At 41.2% G+C, this 21,825-nt stretch overlaps 13 protein-coding genes across 13 annotated transcripts; 11 read left to right on the forward strand and 2 right to left on the reverse strand. All coding sequences in view use genetic code 12, as the record gives it.

The window, feature by feature from the left end:
• Positions 1–34: 34 nt before the first annotated feature.
• PSN45_004356 (uncharacterized protein) lies at positions 35–1,573 on the forward strand (the record flags this gene model as incomplete). Its single annotated transcript, XM_066158276.1, has 1 exon — positions 35–1,573. One exon carries the CDS (start codon positions 35–37, stop codon positions 1,571–1,573), a length of 1,539 nt encoding a protein of 512 aa, XP_066014373.1.
• A 291-nt stretch (positions 1,574–1,864) lies between these two features.
• Positions 1,865–2,921, forward strand: PSN45_004357 (uncharacterized protein; the record flags this gene model as incomplete). Its single annotated transcript, XM_006687091.2, has 2 exons — positions 1,865–2,039; positions 2,260–2,921. 2 exons carry the CDS (start codon positions 1,865–1,867, stop codon positions 2,919–2,921), a joined length of 837 nt encoding a protein of 278 aa, XP_006687154.1.
• A 100-nt stretch (positions 2,922–3,021) lies between these two features.
• Positions 3,022–4,015, reverse strand: TRM8_2 (tRNA (guanine-N(7)-)-methyltransferase (tRNA(m7G46)-methyltransferase); the record flags this gene model as incomplete). The annotated part of the gene is made up of 2 exons (XM_066158277.1): positions 3,022–3,102; positions 3,179–4,015. The coding sequence occupies 2 exons, from the start codon at positions 4,013–4,015 to the stop codon at positions 3,022–3,024; spliced, it is 918 nt and encodes a 305-aa protein (XP_066014374.1).
• Positions 4,016–4,133: 118 nt separating this feature from the next.
• Positions 4,134–4,889, reverse strand: PSN45_004359 (mitochondrial 54S ribosomal protein uL10m; the record flags this gene model as incomplete). The annotated part of the gene is made up of 1 exon (XM_006687379.1): positions 4,134–4,889. The coding sequence occupies one exon, from the start codon at positions 4,887–4,889 to the stop codon at positions 4,134–4,136; it is 756 nt and encodes a 251-aa protein (XP_006687442.1).
• A 300-nt stretch (positions 4,890–5,189) lies between these two features.
• Positions 5,190–6,911, forward strand: PSN45_004360 (ribonuclease III; the record flags this gene model as incomplete). Its single annotated transcript, XM_006687089.1, has 1 exon — positions 5,190–6,911. One exon carries the CDS (start codon positions 5,190–5,192, stop codon positions 6,909–6,911), a length of 1,722 nt encoding a protein of 573 aa, XP_006687152.1.
• Positions 6,912–7,120: 209 nt separating this feature from the next.
• Positions 7,121–8,755, forward strand: PSN45_004361 (serine-type carboxypeptidase; the record flags this gene model as incomplete). Its single annotated transcript, XM_006687376.2, has 1 exon — positions 7,121–8,755. The coding sequence occupies one exon, from the start codon at positions 7,121–7,123 to the stop codon at positions 8,753–8,755; it is 1,635 nt and encodes a 544-aa protein (XP_006687439.1).
• A 448-nt stretch (positions 8,756–9,203) lies between these two features.
• Positions 9,204–10,517, forward strand: PSN45_004362 (uncharacterized protein; the record flags this gene model as incomplete). Its single annotated transcript, XM_006687088.1, has 1 exon — positions 9,204–10,517. One exon carries the CDS (start codon positions 9,204–9,206, stop codon positions 10,515–10,517), a length of 1,314 nt encoding a protein of 437 aa, XP_006687151.1.
• A 1,333-nt stretch (positions 10,518–11,850) lies between these two features.
• On the forward strand, positions 11,851–13,746 carry PTR2_2 (peptide transporter ptr2; the record flags this gene model as incomplete). The annotated part of the gene is made up of 1 exon (XM_006687086.2): positions 11,851–13,746. One exon carries the CDS (start codon positions 11,851–11,853, stop codon positions 13,744–13,746), a length of 1,896 nt encoding a protein of 631 aa, XP_006687149.2.
• A 353-nt stretch (positions 13,747–14,099) lies between these two features.
• Positions 14,100–14,679, forward strand: RPL22A (60S ribosomal protein eL22; the record flags this gene model as incomplete). Its single annotated transcript, XM_006687085.2, has 2 exons — positions 14,100–14,111; positions 14,329–14,679. The coding sequence occupies 2 exons, from the start codon at positions 14,100–14,102 to the stop codon at positions 14,677–14,679; spliced, it is 363 nt and encodes a 120-aa protein (XP_006687148.1).
• Positions 14,680–15,038: 359 nt separating this feature from the next.
• Positions 15,039–16,760, forward strand: HEM1 (mitochondrial 5-aminolevulinate synthase; the record flags this gene model as incomplete). Its single annotated transcript, XM_006687083.1, has 1 exon — positions 15,039–16,760. One exon carries the CDS (start codon positions 15,039–15,041, stop codon positions 16,758–16,760), a length of 1,722 nt encoding a protein of 573 aa, XP_006687146.1.
• A 174-nt stretch (positions 16,761–16,934) lies between these two features.
• Positions 16,935–19,436, forward strand: SPC98 (Microtubule-nucleating Tub4p (gamma-tubulin) complex component; the record flags this gene model as incomplete). Its single annotated transcript, XM_006687442.1, has 1 exon — positions 16,935–19,436. The coding sequence occupies one exon, from the start codon at positions 16,935–16,937 to the stop codon at positions 19,434–19,436; it is 2,502 nt and encodes an 833-aa protein (XP_006687505.1).
• Positions 19,437–19,868: 432 nt separating this feature from the next.
• On the forward strand, positions 19,869–20,720 carry CRC1 (carnitine transporter; the record flags this gene model as incomplete). Its single annotated transcript, XM_006687375.1, has 1 exon — positions 19,869–20,720. One exon carries the CDS (start codon positions 19,869–19,871, stop codon positions 20,718–20,720), a length of 852 nt encoding a protein of 283 aa, XP_006687438.1.
• A 148-nt stretch (positions 20,721–20,868) lies between these two features.
• On the forward strand, positions 20,869–21,734 carry VMA4 (V-ATPase V1 sector subunit E; the record flags this gene model as incomplete). Its single annotated transcript, XM_006687081.2, has 2 exons — positions 20,869–20,889; positions 21,075–21,734. The coding sequence occupies 2 exons, from the start codon at positions 20,869–20,871 to the stop codon at positions 21,732–21,734; spliced, it is 681 nt and encodes a 226-aa protein (XP_006687144.1).
• Between the last annotated feature and the right edge of the window lie 91 nt (positions 21,735–21,825).

Raw genomic sequence — 21,825 nt, forward strand, 5'->3', positions numbered from 1 at the left:
GCTTAAAAGTCTTATTGAAAAGTAATAGTCTGCAATGGTTAATAGAAACAAACGTAATTTGGAAATCAGTTCCATTTATTCATCTGATTGTGAGGACCCTGTGAGTCCCAACTCTAAGAAGATTGATACACCACTTTCAAGTAAAACATTTGAAGGGTTTGCGAATATATCTTATGAACTTGAGATGAGTTTGGTAGAACTAATCACTGGAGAAATTGAATTCTACCTGGTGGTTCGGTTAGTTGTCACGGTGTTCCAATCACTATTGGTGAATGTAGATGCTTATAACAATATCTTCAGCACCAGTGAACAGAACTTGATCTTTGATAATATCAGCCAAATCACCAGAATACACAAAGGGTTTGTTGTGAGTATGATCAAAGAGCTTGCTAGGACGTCTTTAGGAACCAAGTATAATAGTAATTTGGACGATGACGATTGTTTCAATGTCAATGTTCAACTCCTCGTTTTTAACTGTAACAGGGAAAAATTGGACGTTGGAAAAATCTTCAACGAAACCTTCTTTGCAACTCCGAACTATGGTCTGATGGTCATGAGGTTGGTGGCTACAACTGACTTTACTAACAAGATCATCCTGGAAAAAGGTCAAACCTTTAAAATCGTCAACAAGTGGCTAACCGAGTCAAGTCGATTGATCCAAAGAAAATCTTGTTCTGTGAAGTTGGAATCTTTGCTAGCCAAACCCATAGATAATTTATACAGGTATCCACATATATTGAAAAAGATTATGGATAATAGCCAGAGTGAAAACAAGCACAGTTTGGGTATATCCCTCATAAAGATCAATAAGGTTCTTGATAGGATATACGAAACTCCCAAGATAACTAGCTGGGAAGCTCTTCGTGACTTTAGTGTCAGTCCCAAAGGGTATCAATTAGATAACAACTTGGAGTATAGAGTTGATTCCGAGGACGAATTCCGACTTTCCAAGGCAAAGCTTTTATCTATCACCCAACCCCGGGAGGTTAATCTTCAACTCATAAAGTTGAATAAAGTGATTAAAGAACGCCATAAGGCACTGGAGAAATTTGAAAACCAGATAAATGAGTTGGTAAAAACTTCATCTACATTTACTCGGTTGCAAATAAAACATGCACAAAACTGGAACCTCGTCCTCTTGGGAGAGGACTTTTTCGATTTTGTCTACCACCAGTACCAGAAAAAACTCAGTGAGTTTGCCGTTCTGACATCAGAGTTCCAAAAGTCGATTTTCCAGGATATTTTACCTCGTGTGCACTTGTGTAGAAGTTACCTACAAGATACTATAAAGTGTGCCCGCAAAATAGACCTGTTCAGACAGAAAAGACTGGATCATAACCTCAGGCTCGAGAACCAATTGATCGATAAGTTGCCTCATCTTCTTAAATTCGTGACTGAGTTTACGAAATTGATAATCTGGGACCTCAATCGACACATTATCGAATGGTTGCAACTGTTTGTAGGCATGGGGAAAATCCGTGAGTATGAAATTCTCAAATCCCGAGGATGCACAGACCACAGCGACATCGTCGATTTCTATATCGACCGGTGTTTGAATGCCGACCCCTTATAACCAGTGGTCTGGTAGAATATTATATATATGTTTCACAATATATTATGTTGCTATTGTGTCTTGCGGTATTCCTATTAGTAGCTCCAGGTTGCAACCATCCCACTAAATCGCACTCATTTTGGTTGCTATCACAAGAGGTAAAGATTATGTGCAGGGGGGCTACCACAAATTTTCCTGGTTTGCCCTCTCGTCTCACTTCACATCGGTGAGGGCTGAAATTTTCATAAATATCCCCTGTTTCTCTGCTACTCTCAGAACCACAGTTATTATTCAACTAATACTATTGCAGAAATGTCTAGTTCTATTGCTCCTACATCCTCAAATACTTCATTGTGTGAATTATTGACCTGGCAGAACCCAATCAAGACCGGTAAAGTCTTTGGATCCCTCATTTTGGGATTGGTGGTGTTCAAGAAGGTTAACTTAATTAACATTGTTTTCCATTTGACTTACATCGCCTTGTTATGTATGTATCATCCTTCCACGTTCCCCTTGCGGAGTGAACATCCATTGAGTGGCTGTTGGCCTCGGTGGGAAATGAACCATTGTGAATATTCTGATGGCGAGACTTAGATTGATCATATGTGACAGATCTTTTTGATCCGCTAGCCCCCTAATCGCTCATTGACTTAAACGAATATCACGGTTTATTTTTGTTATCTATCGTTTACTAACAATATTTCTAGTTTCTGCTGCTGCCGAATACGCCGGAAAGTTGGTCACTGGTGAAGGATTTGTCACCAAATACAAGCCCACCAGTAAGGCTTATGCTAAAACCGTCAACGATACCATTTTGCCTGCCATTGGTAAAGGTGCTTCTTATGCCGAGGACGTGACCAATAAGGTCATTTACAGTCACGATATTGAAACAACCTTGAAGGCTGCTGGTGTCTCTTATGTCTTGTACAAGCTCACCTCATGGTTCTCCGTCTTTACTTTATTGACCACTGCCCTCGTTCTTGCATTCACTTTCCCAGTGGTGTACTCCAAGAACAAGAAAGAAATCGATGCTGCCGTGGCGCAATTCTCTACCACTGCCAAGGCTAAGGTTGGGGAATTCTCGAAATTGGCTCAAGATAAAGCCGCTCCTCACGTTGAGAATTTGATCAAGAAGTCCGGCCCAGTCGGCAGCTTTATCAAGAGCAAGATTCCAACCAGAACTGCTGGCTCCACTGTTGGAGCTGACAGATCTGCTTCTTTTGAAGCCGAAAAGCCAACTACTGCCACCACTACTGGTGCCTCTTCTTTCCCTGAAGTCCCAACCGATTCTATCAAGGACGATAGCACTTTTGAAGACTTGGTCGAAGAAGCTAAGACTGCTGGTGTCAATGCTGCCCACCAATTGTAAATGTTGTTGCGGTTGCCCTTGAAGCTTAAGTTGGACCAAGTCACAGAATACTGAAGCACTGTTATTTGTACCGTTTATTTATCAGCTTTAAGCTTTTTTTTTATTCGTTTTGTAACTTTTCCTTAATATAGCTGTCTATAGACCTCAAAGGTTGAGAGTTGGTCTTACAATTCTTGGTTACCTTTGGGTGATTAATAAATATTGTACAAGGTTCATACCTATATAGTGGGTGTTGGAAGTCTTTTATAACAAGCTACCCACTTGGATCCCTTGTTACGAGCAACCTTTTGTCCTTCTTCTGTAGCGTTGTACATAATCTCCACGCATTTGTCTTGGGCTTCCCACTCTTTATCTAATCTTTCAAATAAGGGATGGTCTTCCAAATGCTCCACCATCCACTTGTGCAAATCTTCAACATCAGTGATAGTGTATATAATTCCTCCTTCTCTTAACGCATAGGCATATTCAGATAACAAAGTGTTAGTGATGATTCTAGCCTTGTGTTTACGTTGCTTGAAATGAGGGTCTGGGAAGCAAAAGAACATCTTGGATAATTGGCCCTTCTTGAAGAAGTTGGGTAAAAACTTCATGGCATTTCCTCGTATGACAGCTATATTCTGGTAGTTCACCTTTTGTTTCTTGTGTTTTTCTCTTAATGCTATGATTCGGTCTTCAACGTACTGAGAAACTTGCACTCTGATTTCCATCCCCAAAAGTAGTTTATCTGGAAACTCTTTGGTTAATCCAAGAAGTAACCCACCATATCCACATCCAATATCGGCTATTTCGACATCCTGGGTCATCTGATTGGTTTCCTTGTCATGGTAAGCAGGATAGAATTTCCCCCAGTCCATCGATTCGGGATACTTGGGGTAATCTAACCGGTGGTCACTGAAAGGGTTGGAATGAGCTCTCTGTCTATAGTATCTCTTTCTAGGTAAATCCAACTTTTTCTTTTTGGTCTTTGGTTGAGGCTCGAAACTGACCTCTTTTGCATTTTTTCTGATCACCTCTTTACGCTCTCTATACGTTTTTCTCTTGGAATCAGCCTCTAACTGCTGTTCCTTTTGTGCTTTTGTATCAGGTTCAGCCATGATCGATGAGATGTAGAAAAAAATTTTGAAATCTCAATTTGAGACTAGGTAAATACGAATGATATCGAATTCTCTATGTATGGACTATTTACAGAGGAAGAAACTCGAAGGACGTCTCTTACGATTCATCTCCATTGCTCCTATCCTTGACACTTTGTTGCAAACTCAAGTACAAGGTAGTTTGAGTACTGGATAAGGTTTGTACCAACCCAGCTCCACTTAACACAGTTAATAACCCAGCTAATTGACCCTGTAATTGATCCTTAGTAGGTAAGTCTTTGAATTTATCTACCTGGTCGATGTCGAAGGTGTCCTTTTCCACCTTGGCCCCCACCAAAATCAACTTTTCTTGTACACTTTTCATGATTTTTAACACCTGGGCAACCGTTGGAGGATCCGTGGATGGAATTGTGACGATGGCTGTAGGCCCATTTAATAAGGGGTCTAAAGGATGAATCAAATCTTTGTTTCTGATGGAGGTTTCTTTATCGGCTGGGTCTTCTTCGTGCTCAGATCTGAGATACACTTTGTAGATACCATTTCTGATCACATTCAATTTGGCACCCACTTTGGTCAAATCGCTTCTGATCTTTTTGTTTTCGTTTTTGGTTAAGTTGTTGTGGTGGACATATAATATGATGTTATTTGTGTCGTTTAAGTATTTGTAGTAGTCTACTAAAAACGTCTTCCTGGATAATACATGTTTGGTAGTGTTTCTCTTTGGCAACTGCTTGATCAACTTTTCCGATAACTCAGGGTTAGCGGTAGAATAAAGCCTCAGCTTTTGTGTCCATATTGGCTGTATGATGCTGAGACTTCTGGAAATTGGCTTCAAAAGTCCAGTGAGCCTTGTGGGCTTGAATATGCTTAACATTGTTCACGGTTTCCAGGTTTTTTTCACCACATTTTTTTCACAGTGAGACTTTTACAAAATCTGGTAGTCACACGGGGCCTATCAAGCGATAAAACAGAAGTAGGCTGCAAAGTGATTTCAAAGGTGTATTTGGTGATTTTCGAAAGACATTGGCTTCTCTCTTTGGCAACTTGTAGAATCCTCCTTAGGATAGTAAGCACTCCTCACTTTGAACGCCACAATATTTCTCTACCGCAAACATGGCAAGCTCGCATCACTAGAAAATTTCTAATTAATATTCTTTACTATAAGGGAAAAGGTATGAATAAGGACGTTTACAACCCTATAAACGACTCCTTCCGTACTTTTGATGCATCGCATACACCTCTGGAAAATGAACTGCTTGTCGATCAAAAGAGACATATGACAGACTCTGCCAAAGACGAGGGTTTACCTTATCCCAAACGGTCTGGGTCTGTTAATTCTAATTCGAACGTTGACTTGTCAAATAGCCTGGGTGAAGGTTTGACAGGCGACGGATCGGGGAGGCCTAGTTTTGGGTTTGTGGACATAAAAAAGTTGGAACACAGTGCAAGAATGTTACAGAAGAATATCAAGTTAATAGTCGATGAGGCACCCAATATCGAATACTTGAACCAGTTAATAAAGTCTCAGAGAGGCCTGCTCGATTCATTGACTTACGATAGTTTACGGACAAACAAATTGGTTCACTTGGCTGCCCAGGTGAAGAGCTTGTATGAAGAAGGCCGTTTAAAGATTTTTGATGGCATCTTGGAAAATGATCTCAACAAACTGGACCTCAGTGAAATTGAAACTCCTAACGAATCTCCTCAAGATAGAAGTACAGCTCCTATTATCCCATCTTCAGATTCAGAGAATGAAACGTACGTTTCATCGGTTCCTGATATTATCAGGAACAAAGATGAAGAGCAATTTGCAGTTGGCTCGACTGATGATTGCCCCGAACTACCATTGATCAAAGATCCTCATTTATACGCCAGGGTGTTTATTCACAAGTCTACTATCAACAACAAATCCTACTTGTACCAGTCAGAGCTTATTACCAGCCATAACGAAAGATTGGAGTTTCTCGGGGATTCTGTATTAAACAATTTGGCAACACTCATTATATACGAACGGTACCCTACAGCTCCTGAAGGAGAATTGTCGAAGATGAGATCTATATTGGTGAATAACGTGACTCTTGCTGAGTTTTCCATTAAATATGGATTTGACAAAAAGCTCAAATCCAATATCAATGATACCATATTGAGACAAGGTAAGCAGAAGATATTTGCCGATATTTTCGAAGCATATGTGGGGGCCTTATCTATGGAGGATAACCTTGAATCGGGGGTTCTTAAATCTTGGTTGTTCAAATTGTACTGGAGTCGACTTAAAGTGTTCGATGAAGAAATCAGAGAAACTGAAGAGGTTAATAAGGACGCTAAACTGGAGTTGTACTCTTTGGTAGGAACAGCAGCTTTTCATCCCACATACGATGTCATCACGACAGGTGATGGAGCATCTAAACCATTCAAGGTTAGTTGTGTAATGGGGGATGAAGTTCTAGGAACAGCGGTTGCACCCGGTTTGAAAGAAGCAGGTTTAAGAGCTGCTATGGTTGCATTGAAAAACAAACCAATGCTTGAAAAATATATTCAATTGAGACTCAATACCGACAAGACGCAGTCCATCGTTAGTCACAAACAGGGTTCTCCAATGGAATTGGAGACAACTACGTTGGTTGACCCAGATATTCAATTGCCCTTGAAAGCCGAGAAAGATATGGAATTCGATAGTGATGCAAGAAACAAGTTGTATGCCATAGTATCCAAGAAATTCAATTTGGTTCCAGAGTACTATTGTGAAGAAACCGAAGATCGGTTATTTACAGCAGAATTAAGAATTGATAACAAAGCCATTGCATTTGCAACCGACATTTCCAAGAAAAAAGCCATGGCCAAAGCAGCGAAATTGGCATTAGACACTCCTGCTGTGTTTTGGAACCTCCACAGTTGAGGTCAAACAATTGGATATATACCCTTTGCAACCATGTCTATATACGATTTGTATTTATAAAGCATATATACTGATAGCTGAAGCCTCACCGCAGTAGGATATAATCTTAATTCCGCTTGGAGCCGCATAAAACCCGAACACAAACCCGCAGAGCCGTAAGGCCCTTCAGTATAAAAACTGTTATCAAGCACTGTTCATCAACAACCACCATGAAATTATCTGTTGCTTTAGTCCAATTGGCCTTAGCGGTTGTGGCAATTGGTTTTCCTACGTTTGAACAGAATGTGTTCTCCAACAAACATCAAGTGTTGTTAGATAACCCCCAAGTCTTGCAGGAATATCACACTCTCAAAAGCAACTTCCCAGGAGCCGAGGAGGGTTTTGGCATTGAAAACATTGAACAGGCGTGGAAGCATCTACTTCATGAAGTTTCTGTGCCTGAATTGGAAAAGTATTTCAAGAAGGCCGAATATGCTAAGAAAGTTTCTGATGCAAACCCCTTCAATGTTTTTGCAACCCCCAAGATTGACACTGAACAATTTGAAGTTGTGAGTCATGAAGACCATTCAAACCACCAATTGAGAATCAAGAAAACCGATCCTTACTCCTTGGGGTTGGACACAGTTCAGCAGTATGTTGGTTATATGGATGTAAGAGATGTTGATAAACACTTCTTCTACTGGTTTTTCGAGTCGAGAAACGACCCTAAAAGTGACCCAGTGGTTTTGTGGATCAATGGAGGCCCTGGATGTTCTTCTGAAGGAGGATTGTTATTTGAATTGGGTCCTTCATTCATTGATGTGAACTTGAAACCGGTTTTCAATCCATACTCCTGGAACTCTAATGCTTCGGTAATATTTTTAGACCAACCGGTCGGGACTGGATACTCGTATGCTGGAAATGAAGATGTTGCAACTTCCACCGATGCGGCCAAGGACGTCTATGTGTTTTTGGAATTGTTCTTCCAAAAGTTCCCACAGTTCCTCGGAAATAAGTTCCATGTTTCTGGAGAGTCTTATGCTGGACACTATATCCCCAGAATTGGAGCTGAAATCATAAGTCACCCTGAGAGATCCTTTGAGCTTTCATCTCTCTTGATTGGAAATGGTTATGTTGATGCGTATTTTCAGCAGCTGTATGACCAAAAAATGCTTTGTGGTGAAGGTGGAATCGATGTGATTACAGAAGAAGAATGTGAACAGATGGACCAGTACTTAAAACCATGTTTGGCATTTCAAGGAGTTTGTGAGGTAACTGGAAGTGCTCTTGCTTGTGTTCCTTCGATATACTATTGTGCAATGGCTTATGATCCTTTAACCAAATTGAACTTAAATCCTTATGATTTGAGAAGACCCTGTGAAACTGAAGGACTTTGCTACAACGAAATAGACTACATGTCCGACTTCATGAATCTCAACTCCACCAAAGAAGCTGCTGGTGTGCCTTCTGATTTAACTTTTGGTATGTGTAATCATGAAGTTGGAAAGAGATTTAATGACAAGCATGATGGTATTGTGCCTTTCCAAACGTACATCGGTGAAGTATTGGACTATGGAATCCCGGTTTTGCACTACGCTGGTGACAAAGATTTTGTGTGCCATTGGTTGGGATACAATGCTGTATCTAATACTGTGAAGTACAAAAATCAAGCAAATTTTACTGAAGCTGAGTTTAAACCTTGGGTTTCTAAGTCTGGGAAGGAAATTGGACAAGTTAGAGGTTTCGATAAGTTTACTTTCTTGAGAGTTTATGATGCTGGACATATGGTGCCCCACGATCAGCCTGAAGTTGCTTATGAAATGCTTGAAACTTGGTTATCTGGGGATTATTCGTTTGGATATTAAGAAGATAAACTGTGAAATTTGTAGCAATTGAAAAGTTCTTTTTTCGCTGACCAACTACTAGTCGGCGAAGCATCTCAATATAAGTCAGTGATTAGTCTTATCTGTCAAAACGTAGTAAAGCTAGAATTCCACTAAGTCCGAAATGAGAAACCCCACCCAAGCCGCATAAACCCGTGCTTACTTGAAAGTCAATTGCGTTCTGTACAAGAAGGTCCCAGCTTATATACAAAAAAATCTCATAGAAAGTAAACTAACATTTGGATGATTTCAAGATCCGCAAACTGAAGAGTTTTTCATTATCCCCATATGTTGTAATTAATATCTACTTTTTGACAGCACGAATACTTTATCATTTTGTTTTTGTGGTTGTTCGCGCGGAAGATTAGGGTGAGAATTGTATACAATCAAAGCGAACTAGCGAGTATCTTGTGTTTTCATAGACATTAATATGTACAACGGTCAAAGAGACACGCTAAAACCGATTAGCAAGTTGAGATCAAACTCGAGTACCGGGTACCAGCCCCATAAACAATCGGAATCCACATCTAGCATTCATCCTCCTGAGCACTTGACAGAGTTCTATTCGTTCGTGAGTAACAAGTCAAACGGGTCAATCACTCCGCAGCACAGCCCCAACGTTAGAGATTTCCAACTGCTGGAGTTCGGATCTAAACGGGTCACGAGGCAGCCATCGCTCAATACTTTCACGTCGTTCACTCCATCTGTGATGGATTTACCCAATATTCTCACGTCCAAGGACTTTGAGGCATCGATACAAACTTATGAAAACACCCTAAAGAAGGCGGAGAGGTTTCGTCGTGCATTGTTACAGGTGTCTGAAGCAGCCAGTGAATTTGGAGAAGCGTTGGAAAACACAATCAATGAAAACCCTAAAGTCAATAATTCCAAACAGGTATCGGATGGACTAATCAACGCAGGAAGTTTGCAGTATATTGTAGGCAGCAACAACCAGATCTTGAGCAGACTTTTGGAACAAAACTTTCAAGAGCCCTTGAAGAAAGAATTGCATCGATTAAAAGAATCCTACCGTAGTAATCATGAATACTACCAACAAGAGGTTAAGGCCAAATCTAGGGAATTACGATTGAAAGAACTTGAGAATATCCGGCTTTCCAAGTTGAAGACCCGAAATCTATCGGTATACAAAAATAACTTGATCCACTTGACTAGTCAGCTCGATGAAATCGATCGGTTGAAATACGATTATTATGTGGACATCAACACTATGATTGAAGAATTCAACCAGAACCAGCTTCTTATAAGGACAGGCTCAATAATCAGAGCCGAATTGGAACTCTTTGAAGGAATCGCCCGAAAAGGGTGGTCTGGTGGAGGACTTGACAAACTTCTTGAGATTTCCCCAGATTTATTTGCAGTCGATTACGAGGAAGAAACAGGGACCAAAGACCCGGACAATGGGCTTGGAATGGAAAGCATCAACGAAGAAGAGGATACATTAGACAGCACGCATGGCAATAATAACGGGAATCAGACCCTTGACATCGTGCGCAGTGACAACGAAGGAGTACAACCTGGGGCGAGCAGCCCACCAGCCTCGTGCGACACCGATGGTGTTGCGTCCCAAGCGGAGGAGGACGGCAGTACGGAGACCGAGCCTCCAAGTCACAGCCTACTGGCCCTAACGATGGACGAATCTTTCTCCTTACCCAAAGTGAATTCGGGACCATTACAGAAAGTAGACTTTCTGACAGAGAACATTCTTGAAGATGTAGTAGACTGATCTGGACGTCGCAAACCCAATCTACGAGGTATCTACGACGACGTACGAGATTTAGACCACTAGTAATGAACATTTATCCTCTCATAACCTCGTGACACAAAGACGTCGCGCCTGGAATATACAAGCGAGCATCTCGAAGCCACTTGAAAATCGCCTTGCAGCCGTTCCACGTAGGCGCACCCGGTTTTCTAAGAAAGCCAATTTGAACATCCCACCAATCCCATTGGATAGCACACCACTTGGTGTGAGATTGGCAATTACGGCGAGATAGGATCCACACATTTATTACCCAAGGGCCCCAATCTCACCGAACGGGTTCGATTCTGACCCATGTGTCAAAATCGACCTCCTGCTGTCAAAAGAACATCTGTGTGTCGTGGCGATACCGATGTCCTATGTTTGCAAGCGCCCAACGGCCCAGTTAGAAGCTTGTACGTATTCGTCACCTGCACCACGCCCACGCCCACCACCAGATGTGCCACAAGGCGATTTTTCTTAAAAAAATCATCCTATTCCCACTACTTCAAATTGCCTTAACGCCATCTCAGAAACGGCCCTGAAGATCGGAGAGCAAAAAAAAATAAAAACTTATTTGTGCGAGCCTAATCCCTGACATCTACCAATAGAACCTCAATACAACTAATACAAGCACCCCCCGGAAGCCACCGAAGCCAAGACCCAAGTACTCCCGATGCAGAGGTTTGTAGTACAATGTCTTGGGGGCTTTTAAAGGCCGATGGAACCGCCTGTAATACGTTTGCTAAACAATGCCGTCAAATCCACTTCCTGTATGTAGCAGCTTTCTGTCAGAGGTTTATGCTGGTTGGGGAAAAAAAAATCTGCGTGGCATTTTGAGGTCCATTTACGTTAGCCAAGGTAGATGTAGTACCTCCCTCATCACTGACGGGGGCGGGGGCATTATTTCGGGGGAGCCGTAGAGGTTGACGGAATTGCCTTATTCCGCAACCATCGCCGTTCCATATTTTTGGAACCATGCCAACCAGTAACCCAGGACTTCTATTCAATGTTTCTAATGGATCTTACCATCACCAAGATCATCTTATTGATAGACCTCAGTTAATATCTGTAGATCCGGGAGCTGGGTTACCCGAATACCCTTGCAACCGATTTGATGCCTTACTAGGGTTGCTGAGAAGGCCTTTGGATTGTATGCAGGCGCGTTCCACTTATCGAGCATTTTACTATCAGACGAACCACAGTTATCAGCAGCGGGCATTTTACAGAATCGTTTCTTTTTTTGGCACGATAACCACCTGTGGTATAAATATCAGAAGTTTCCCTGATTAGATCAATTTTTTCAACTAGTGTACATATGTCAGTAGATCTTAAAGAAAAGCCGGTTACTCCACCAGTAACCGATGATAAGTCTCAAACCTTGAACGAAGAATCTTGGTCAGACAACATCTCTGAAGCTGAAGATTATGACTTCGATGATGAGAGAAACTACAATACCAACTACGTGGATGAGTTAAACCCCAGAGGTTTAAGATTCCCCACTAAAGAAGAATCTCGTACGTTGAGAAGAGTTTTGGGCCATGCTCCTACGGTGGTGTATTTGATCTGTTTAGTGGAATTGGCTGAAAGAGCCTCCTACTACTCAACCCAAGGTTTATTAACCAACTTTATTCAAAGACCTTTACCAGCCGGTTCCACCACTGGTTCGGTGCCAAAGGGTCCAGGAAGCGGTGATCTTTCTGCCGGGGCCTTGGGAATGGGTTTACAAACTGCCACTGCCTTGACATTATTATTGACGTTTTTGGCCTATGTGGTTCCATTATACGGTGGTTATATTGCTGATACCAAGATTGGTAAGTTGAAGGCCATCTGGATTGGTGTCGGTGCTGGGTTCATTTCCCACGTTTTATTCATCATTGCTGGTATTCCAAGTGTTATTTCTAGTGGCCATGCCATTGCTCCAACCATTTTGGCTATTTTGTCCTTATGTTTTGGTACTGGTTTTATCAAGCCAAACTTGTTACCTTTGATCATGAATCAATATCGTTTCGAGACTGATGTTGTCAAGGTCTTGGCCTCTGGTGAAAAAGTCATTGTGGACAGAGAAAAGACTTTGGAAAGAATGACTTTGTTTTTCTACTGGTGTATTAATATTGGTGCCTTTTTCCAATTAGCCACCTCTTATTGTGCCAGAGATGTTGGTTACTGGTTGGCTTTCTTTGTGCCAATTATCATGTACTTGGTGTTGCCACTTGTGTTGTTCTTTGTTGGACCAAGATTAATCAAGGAAGAAGTCCAAGGTTCGGTTATGACTGAATTTGTAAAGATCTTGAGGGTTTCCTACCAAAGGGGTTGGATTGCCAGATTGAAGAGCGGTGAATTCTGGGAATGGGCCAAGCCAACCAATATGGTTGCCAGAGGTGTCACCACCTACAGAAAGACCAAGGCCATCACCTGGACTGACCAGTGGGTTTTGGATATCAAGCAAACTATTAATGCTTGTAAGATTTTCATTTATTTCCCAATCTATTTGATGAATGATGGTGGTATTGGTTCCATTCAAACTTCTCAGGCTGGTTCTATGTCTTTAAATGGAGTTCCAAACGATTTGTTCAATAACTTTAACCCATTGGCCATTATCATTTTCATTCCTATTTTGGACTACTTGATCTACCCATTATTGAGAAAGAACAAAATCGACTTTAAGCCCGTGCACAGAATCACTCTTGGTTTTGTTATCGCTGCTCTTTCACAAGTTGCTGGTGCCGTTGTTCAACATTTCATCTACAAGAAATCTCCTTGTGGAAACCATGCTTCTAGTGAGGGATGTACTGCCCCAATCTCTGCTTGGGTTGAAGTCCTCTTGTACATTATGCAAGCTGTTTCCGAATGTTTCGCCAACACCACTTCTTATGAACTTGCTTACACCAGATCTCCTCCACACTTGAAATCTTTGGTTATGTCCATTTGTTTGTTCATGTCTGCTATTTCCGCTGCCATTTCTCAAGCCATTACTCCAGCCTTGACTGACCCTCATATCACCTGGGCTTTCGTGGCCATGGCCATTATTGGTGTTTTGTTCGCCGTTGCCTTCTTCTTGCACTTCAGAAACTTGCACATTGAGATGGAACAAGAAAGAATTCTTAGAGAAGCTGCTGAAAGACAATTTTCTACTATGATTTCCCACGGAGGACTCGAAAACGACAAAAACTTAGAAGCCGTGACTTCTATCAAGTCTGCTGTTGGTAAGTAAGAAATAAGTTTATATACAACTACTAATGTATTTTAATCGTGATAACTTTATGCTAAATAAATCTCATTGCATGATACTTGCAGGATGGGATCATGCAAGATTAGGCACTTTTTGTGCAATCTCATGTCTGTTTGACAGTTTACGAGCGCTCGGGCTTGTCACCAATGGTACGTAGTAGCGGTAAGGGTATGGGGTCAACAGTATGGGGCGCGAGCCCTATTTGTCACGAGCACCTGTGCGCGGAGACACAGTTGGCCAAAACTCGGGGTGCGCGCACGTCTTTTTTTCTCGTGCTCTGCTGCGAATAGGTGAAAAAAAGTTTCAGTTATTCAACTACATCTGTATTTTTCATAATGGCTCCAATCGTATGTATACTAACGTTCTAGATGGCGAAAGGATTTGATATCTCCCTAGTACGGGTCAGTGCAACCAAAAGCAAGGCATCATGATTTTGCCCGTTTATTGTTGATCGGAAAGAAACAACCATTCGGTTGGTAATGCAAAACCCCGTCCCTGGGCTATTCTGTCTTTATCACATCTTCAAAAGATACTGTGCAGTAGGCTAACTGGGAATTTTTCTAGACCTCCAAGAAATCCAAGACCGCTAAGAAGTTCGTCGTTGACTGTTCCGCTCCTATCGAAAACGATGTTTTTGACCAAGAAGCTTACGTCAAGTACTTGGTTGAACACATTAAAGTCGAAGGTATTGTCGGAAACTTGGGTGACGACATCTCTGTTACCGCTGAAGGTAACAAGGTTGTTGTTGTTTCCAACGCCAAGTTCTCCGGTAAGTACTTGAAGTACTTAACCAAGAGATACTTGAAGAAGAACCAAATTAGAGACTGGATCAGATTCGTTTCCGTCAAGCAAAACCAATACAAGTTGCAATTCTACAACGTTGGTGAAGACGAAGAAGAAGAAGACGAAGAGTAAACTCTGTAATATAGTCGGGTTATTTTTTAATACACAAGAACAGAAAGTAAAAGAGGAGTTGGACAGAACTCCACCAAAATTAATAGTAGTCGCTTTCTAAACATTCTCCCATATATTACCTAACTCCGGACTCTCAAGATCCTAAGGCCTGGAAGTTTCCTACTCATGCCTCCGTCAGTCCCGTGTTTAGGGTTACCACTAGAAGCAAATTTTTCCTCTCGATGAGAGAATGGTCCTGCACACGGCCCCGCAGCTCAGCCGGCCTGTGAATCCAGCGAACCTTTTCTCAGTCATTTGTAACCCACTTGAACTAATAAGATTGTTAACGGTTTGTTTATAACCCAGTTGTATTATAAACTATGGAAGCCATCACCAGAGTGTCGATGAAGGTATGTCCCTTTGTCAAATCCCACTCAGCCCAGGCGTTACGCCAAATTAGTCAGAATTCTTCCTTGGCTAGCGAGGCCCGTCAATGTCCGTTCATGAGACAAGCTTTGAAAAATAAGCAATCAGTTAGACCTTATTCCAGTGCCACCAGACCTGTCAATGCCACCGCAGCACCTGCCACCGACTCCAAGGCTACCAGGTCGACTCCGTACTCATTTAAAGGTGACCAGTTGAAACAGGTGGATGTTGATTTGTCCTCCAATGAAAACAGCTTTGATTACTCTGGGTTCATGGAAACCGAGTTGTCCAACAAGAGAAACGACAAGTCATACCGGTTTTTCAACAACATCAACCGGTTGGCCAATGAATTTCCCAAGGCCCACAGGACTCAAGAAGAAAACAAAGTAACAGTTTGGTGCTCGAACGATTATTTAGGAATGGGAAGAAATGGCCTCACTTTGGCAGAGATGAAAAGGACTTTGGATAAGTACGGAACCGGTGCTGGTGGTACCAGAAACATCGCCGGGCACAACCGTCATGCTATTCGGTTGGAATCTGAGTTGGCTACTTTGCACAAACACCAAGCAGCATTGGTTTTCTCTTCGTGTTTTGTGGCCAATGATGCGGTTTTATCATTATTAGGACAGAAGTTGAAAGACTTGGTGATCTTCTCGGATGAGTTGAACCACGCCTCGATGATTCAGGGAATTCGAAACTCGAGAGCCAAAAAACATGTTTTTAAACATAATGATTTGGCCCATTTGGAATCATTATTGGCCTCTTACCCCAAAAACACTCCCAAATTGATTGCGTTCGAATCGGTTTACTCGATGTGTGGTTCCATCGCACCTATTGAAAAGATTTGTGATTTGGCAGACAAATATGGAGCTTTAACTTTCTTGGATGAAGTTCATGCTGTTGGTATGTACGGTCCTCATGGAGCTGGAGTGGCTGAACATTTGGATTTCGCTAGTCATTTGAAGGCCGGTATCAACCAGCCCGAAAACTCTCAGACGATTATGAACAGAATCGACATGATTACAGGTACCTTGGGTAAAGCCTATGGAACTGTTGGAGGATATGTCACTGGTAAGGCCAGTTTGATTGACTGGATCAGATCGTATGCCCCTGGGTTTATATTTACCACCACCTTGCCACCAGCGGTCATGGCTGGTAGCACATCTGCCATCAGATATCAAAGATCCACTTTACAAGATCGGATCTTGCAACAAAAGAATACTCGGTATGTCAAAAATAACTTGAACAGTTTGGGAATCCCCGTTATTCCTAACCCATCTCATATTGTTCCTGTGTTGGTGGGTAATGCTGCCGATGCCAAAAGTGCTTCCGACTTGTTGTTGGAAAAACACAACATCTACGTACAAGCTATTAACTTCCCCACCGTTCCTATTGGACAAGAGAGATTGAGAATTACTCCTACTCCTGGACATGGACCTGAATTATCCAACCAGTTGATCAGTGCTTTAGATTCGGTTTTTAAGGAATTGGATCTTCAAAGAATCGACCAGTGGGCCGCTGAAGGAGGTTTGTGTGGTGTGGGTGATCCTGAGGCGGTACCAATTGAACATATCTGGACTGACGCCCAATTGGCTTTGAAAGACGCCGATTTGCACCCTAATGTTGTTGATCCGGTGATTGAGCCTATTGGTGTCAGCTCTGGAGTGGCAGTTTGATCCACTCGAACAGTCTCTAGGAGCGTTCGATGCCTGGTTATGTGGTTGGTTTAGTTTTTTGTTACTTCCTAGAAGTTTTTCTGAACCTCTACATCTCGTACTATTTAGCTTAAAAAATACATTATATCTCACAAAACAAAACGCGACTATCAAAATACAAAATAAACAATAGTGATGGAGCTCGACTCAAAGCAGGTGGTGAGACTTTACACCACGCGGCTCGTCAATTCACTAGTTCCCTCTGAGTTTGGTCATGAGTATACACACAGTGTAACAAATGAGCTTTTAAATCATTTCTTGAAGGGGAAAAACAACAAAACAAGCACTCACGACTTCAATTTGATCTTGAATGAATACAAGAAGATATTTATCAGCCACAGCAAGAACAACGAGTGGGTAAAGTTTAACAGTGTGATAAGTATGTTGACGCAACTTAAAACGGTTGATCAAGTCAAGAGTTATTTGGTATTTTTTGGGACTTTAAAGGGTATTAACTTTGCCAGTACAGATACGCCTGCTGGACTTCGAAGTTCTCCTCGAATGTCATCTTCAAGTTCCAATTTCAACGTGAATCCTCGTTCAATGCAAATGAGACTTGAATCTTCGCCATATAAAAAGAGTGGTGCCTTGGTGATGGAGGAAATCATCAGACCATACTATGAGACGTTGGATGAGCTGCTAATAATCCAGTATTTATCGTACACGCTAATGGGTATAGACTCCAAGATCTTGGCCTTTATTGAAGATGGAGATCATATCAAAGTTCAGATCCCCCAGGATATAAACAACAGCTATTCCTTGCTTTTGGGAAAAATCATAGAGCCTGCCTTAATTTACATCAAGCTAAAGAAGGTGTTATCTCAAGCATTTGGATCCGGGTTGACTCCAATCAAAACATCTTTCTTGTCTCTAATAGAGATGGAACTTAACAATTACTCGATGTTCATTAACGGGTTGTTCAAAGAAAATCATGGCTCTTTGATAAAAATCTTCAATAAGTTATCTCCGACTATTTTAAGATTAAGAATATTCTACTCCTTGACGAACAAATTGAATCTCAGTGGCTTTGAGTTTTTACAGTCCACATACGAATTAACGAAATTTGGTGACACTACTATTAAAAGCTTAAGTGATGAAATCTTCAGCTTTATTTCGACTGAATATTATGAAATTCTTGAAAACTGGATCATAAGAGGTGAGCTCATGGATACCAACAATGAGTTCTTCATTGAGTTTGATAGTGAGGCCGATAATATTCAAGATATCATTGTGTTTCAACCTAGAAAGGTTCCTAACTTTTTTGTCATCATCAACAAGAACATTGGGTTTAAGATTTTCCAAATCGGAAAGATACTAATCTTCTTGAGCAAATACTGCAAAGAGCTAAAATGGGTGAACGACTACACTCTCAAATACTCTAAGTTTGTGTATGATGATAATTCTGGGTTGAAGTCCATGAAAATCAACACAATCAACAGCTTGATCAACCAACAATACGATGAATTGGTGAACTACATGACCTACATTCTCCACGGAAAATATGAAATGTTATCCCACATAAATAACTTCAAGAAATTTCTCCTTATGTCCTCGGGGGATTTCATGGATTCTTTGATTTTAAAAGGATATGATCTCTTTAATGAGCCTTCAAATCAACTTACATCCACTCAATTATCCAAAATTCTTGTTGAGTCAGTGAACTTTTCCAGCATCAAGAACTATAATATGGATTTCAAGAATCGACTAGATGCTAGGATCTTAAGTTTGAGTCATGGAAATATCGGATGGCAAGTGTTCACTATCGAATACAAAATTGAGGACTTGCCGATTAACTCATTACTCAACTACAAAGATTCGAGTATTGAGTATTTGAAGATGTTCAACTTTTTATGGAAACTCAAGCAGTTCAGTTACATGCTCAATATGAGCTTCATAGAGAGCAGCAATTTGAAACGGAATGACTTGAAAGAGTTTTTTAAGAAGTACAACCAAATACGGAAAATTCCAAGTGGACAAGTCAAGAGTCTCAAGGATCTAAAAATCAAATTCATCGTCAGAGCCTTCAAGGTGATCAGCGTTATTAGATTTAAGATCAGTAATTTTGTGAATGTTACCCTCGACTATTTGTTCAATGAAATCGAAAAGAACTATGTGAAGTTCACCAAAGCGTTCTACAATAAAAACAGCCTCAACAGCACCATGAGTATCAACCCGAGATTCAAAGCACTTATTCCCAATGCAGATCTGGCATCCTTGCCAGGGACTCATTTGATTCAAAGCAACCTTGACCAATTGAACTTTGAAGATATTATTAACCTCAATTCAAGCTACACCAAACAGTTCAACTTTAAGATTCTTGACACAAAAATTGCTGGGAAATCAGGAGAAGCATATATTGACCAAATATATGCTGTTCTTGAGACCGTATACAAATTCATTAACAGCAATCAAGAGTTCTTTTTTCTTTTGGTCGAGTATGTTACTTTGCTTAATATCGACCAGAATTACAATATGACCGAAATCGACAGTGACTTGGAATTCTCTGAAGGAAACCTCAAGAACATCATCGATAAAATTTACTTGGATATTTATCAAGAATTCAAAAGTGGTGTTGAGGCTCTCGTCAAGGATTTGCGCAGTGATTTGGACTTAAAGGAATTGGCCAAGTTGTTTTAGGGTCTTCGGACTTTAAAAATAATAAAAGCATGTGGTGACAATCCTAAAAAATCATGCCCCACAAAATGGACCGCGCACTACCTGAGCTCTCTGGGCACTTGAAGAAAAGGTCGTAAGACAAGAAGCTACATGCTACTAATAATGATATAATGTATTATAGTTAATGATAGAAGAAGCATTAAATACCCACCTCTAGATATTGTTTCGGACGATATTGCCAAAGTCTACGACGGCTGTGCCAAAAATAACTGCTGTGAAGATCTAATCCCGAGGTTTATTGAAAATTACTAAAATCGCAGTCCGAGGACTTTCACATTTGCCAATAAATACATATAAACCTGCACTTCTAACTTTTTTTTTGTCCATTGGAACTTATCGTGGATTTTTCTTTCATTTGTGGTTTCACCTTAAAGTCATAGAACTGTTATAGATATGGAAGAAGTCGATAGTGTATTAGTTGACAACGTCAAATCATTTGCTTCAGGAGGATTTGGTGGTATATGTGCTGTTTTAACAGGCCACCCCTTTGATCTCGTCAAAGTCAGACTACAAACTGGCGTATACGATTCTACCTTGAAGGGTATCAAGCTGACCTTGGTCAAAGAAGGATTACCTGGTTTCTACAGAGGCGTGGTTCCTCCATTGATAGGAGTTACCCCAATGTTTGCTGTTTCTTTCTGGGGTTATGATGTGGGAAAAAGACTCATTTCTTCCGCCACGGGACTTTCTCCTGCTCAATTCCAAATCTCCCATATATCTGCTGCCGGGTTTCTTTCGGCGATTCCAACCACCTTGGTGGCAGCTCCATTTGAAAGAGTTAAAGTGATGATGCAGATTCTGAAGGAAAAGTCCTCAATGGGATCCGTGATTGCAGAAATGTACAGAACCGGTGGTATCAGGTCTATCTTCAAGGGTTCTGCCGCCACCTTGGCCAGAGATGGTCCTGGTTCGGCCTTATACTTTGCTACCTACGAGTACTTGAAGCAGGCATTAACCAAACCAGGAGAAGAAGGCTTATCGTTATTGAACATTTCAATCGCCGGAGGATGTGCTGGTGTGTCTATGTGGTTGGGTGTTTTCCCCATTGATACGATCAAGTCAACTCAACAATCATCAAACACAAACACTTCAATTGTCCAGACCACCAAGAATATCTACGCGAAGGGAGGTATCAAGGCATTCTTCCCAGGAGTGGGGCCAGCTTTGGCCAGATCCTTCCCGGCCAATGCTGCTACCTTTGTGGGTGTTGAACTTGCCACCAACTTCTTGAATTCGGTTCTTTGATACATATTTATGAAATATATTCTTGTGCCAACGGCTTATACCGATAACTTCACAGCCATGTGCGTGCGCATACCCAATTTTACTCTCCCGCAGCGATTATTTTCGAGGAATTGAAAACTCAGGGAGTATCAATCCAATTGTTTCAATCATGTCTCTCACTGATGACCAAGTATGTAACATCACAAGCCGAACTACTCTACACTTCTGCCACCATTAAATTCATACTGATGGTGTCTAAACGGCAGTGAGAATGGTGCAGAATTGATGTCTTTCACCCTATCGCCCATCGCCGTCGCTCACCGACGACCGAAGTTTTGCTTATCATACCATCAAGTTTACTAACAATCCCGCCAGGTCAACGCCGAACTTCGCAAGATGAAGGCCTTCATCGAGAAGGAAGCTCAAGAAAAAGCTAAGGAAATTAAGTTGAAAGCCGACGAAGAATATGAAATTGAAAAGGCTTCCATCGTCAGATCTGAAACTGCTGCTATTGATGCTGCCTACGAACAGAAATTCAAGAAGGCTTCTTTGGCCCAGCAAATCACCAAGTCCACTATTGCCAACAAGACCAGATTAAGAATTTTGGCTACTAAGGAAGAAGTGTTGGACCAAATCTTCGACGAAGCTAAAACCCAGTTGAATAAAATAAGTGCTAACAAAGGTGAATATAAGGCTGCCTTCGTGGGTTTGATTGAAGAAGGTTTGTTTACCTTATTAGAAGAAGAAGTCACCATCAAGGTTAGAGAAGCCGACTTGTCATTAGCTAAGGAAGTTGTCGACGAAGTCACCAAGGACTTTGAAGAAAAGGCCAAATTCCCTATTAAAGTCTTCGTCGACGAATCAGACTTCTTGAGCAAAGACTGTGCTGGTGGAGTGGTTGTTATCAACAAGAATGGAAAGATTGAAGTTAACAATACATTGGACGAAAGATTGAAGTTGTTATCTGAAGAAGCGTTACCAGGTCTTAGATTAGAATTGTTTGGTATTTCTGAAACCAGAAAGTATTTTGATTAAGTCTCCATTGTCAATTGCCAATATTCACTTCTTCTCCTCCATTTCATTTATATGTCGTAATTCTCTCCACATATAGTATTTCAATACATTT

This window comes from Yamadazyma tenuis, chromosome 6 (genome assembly GCF_029203305.1).
Source record: "Yamadazyma tenuis chromosome 6, complete sequence".
NCBI classification, from domain to species: domain Eukaryota; kingdom Fungi; phylum Ascomycota; class Pichiomycetes; order Serinales; family Debaryomycetaceae; genus Yamadazyma; species Yamadazyma tenuis.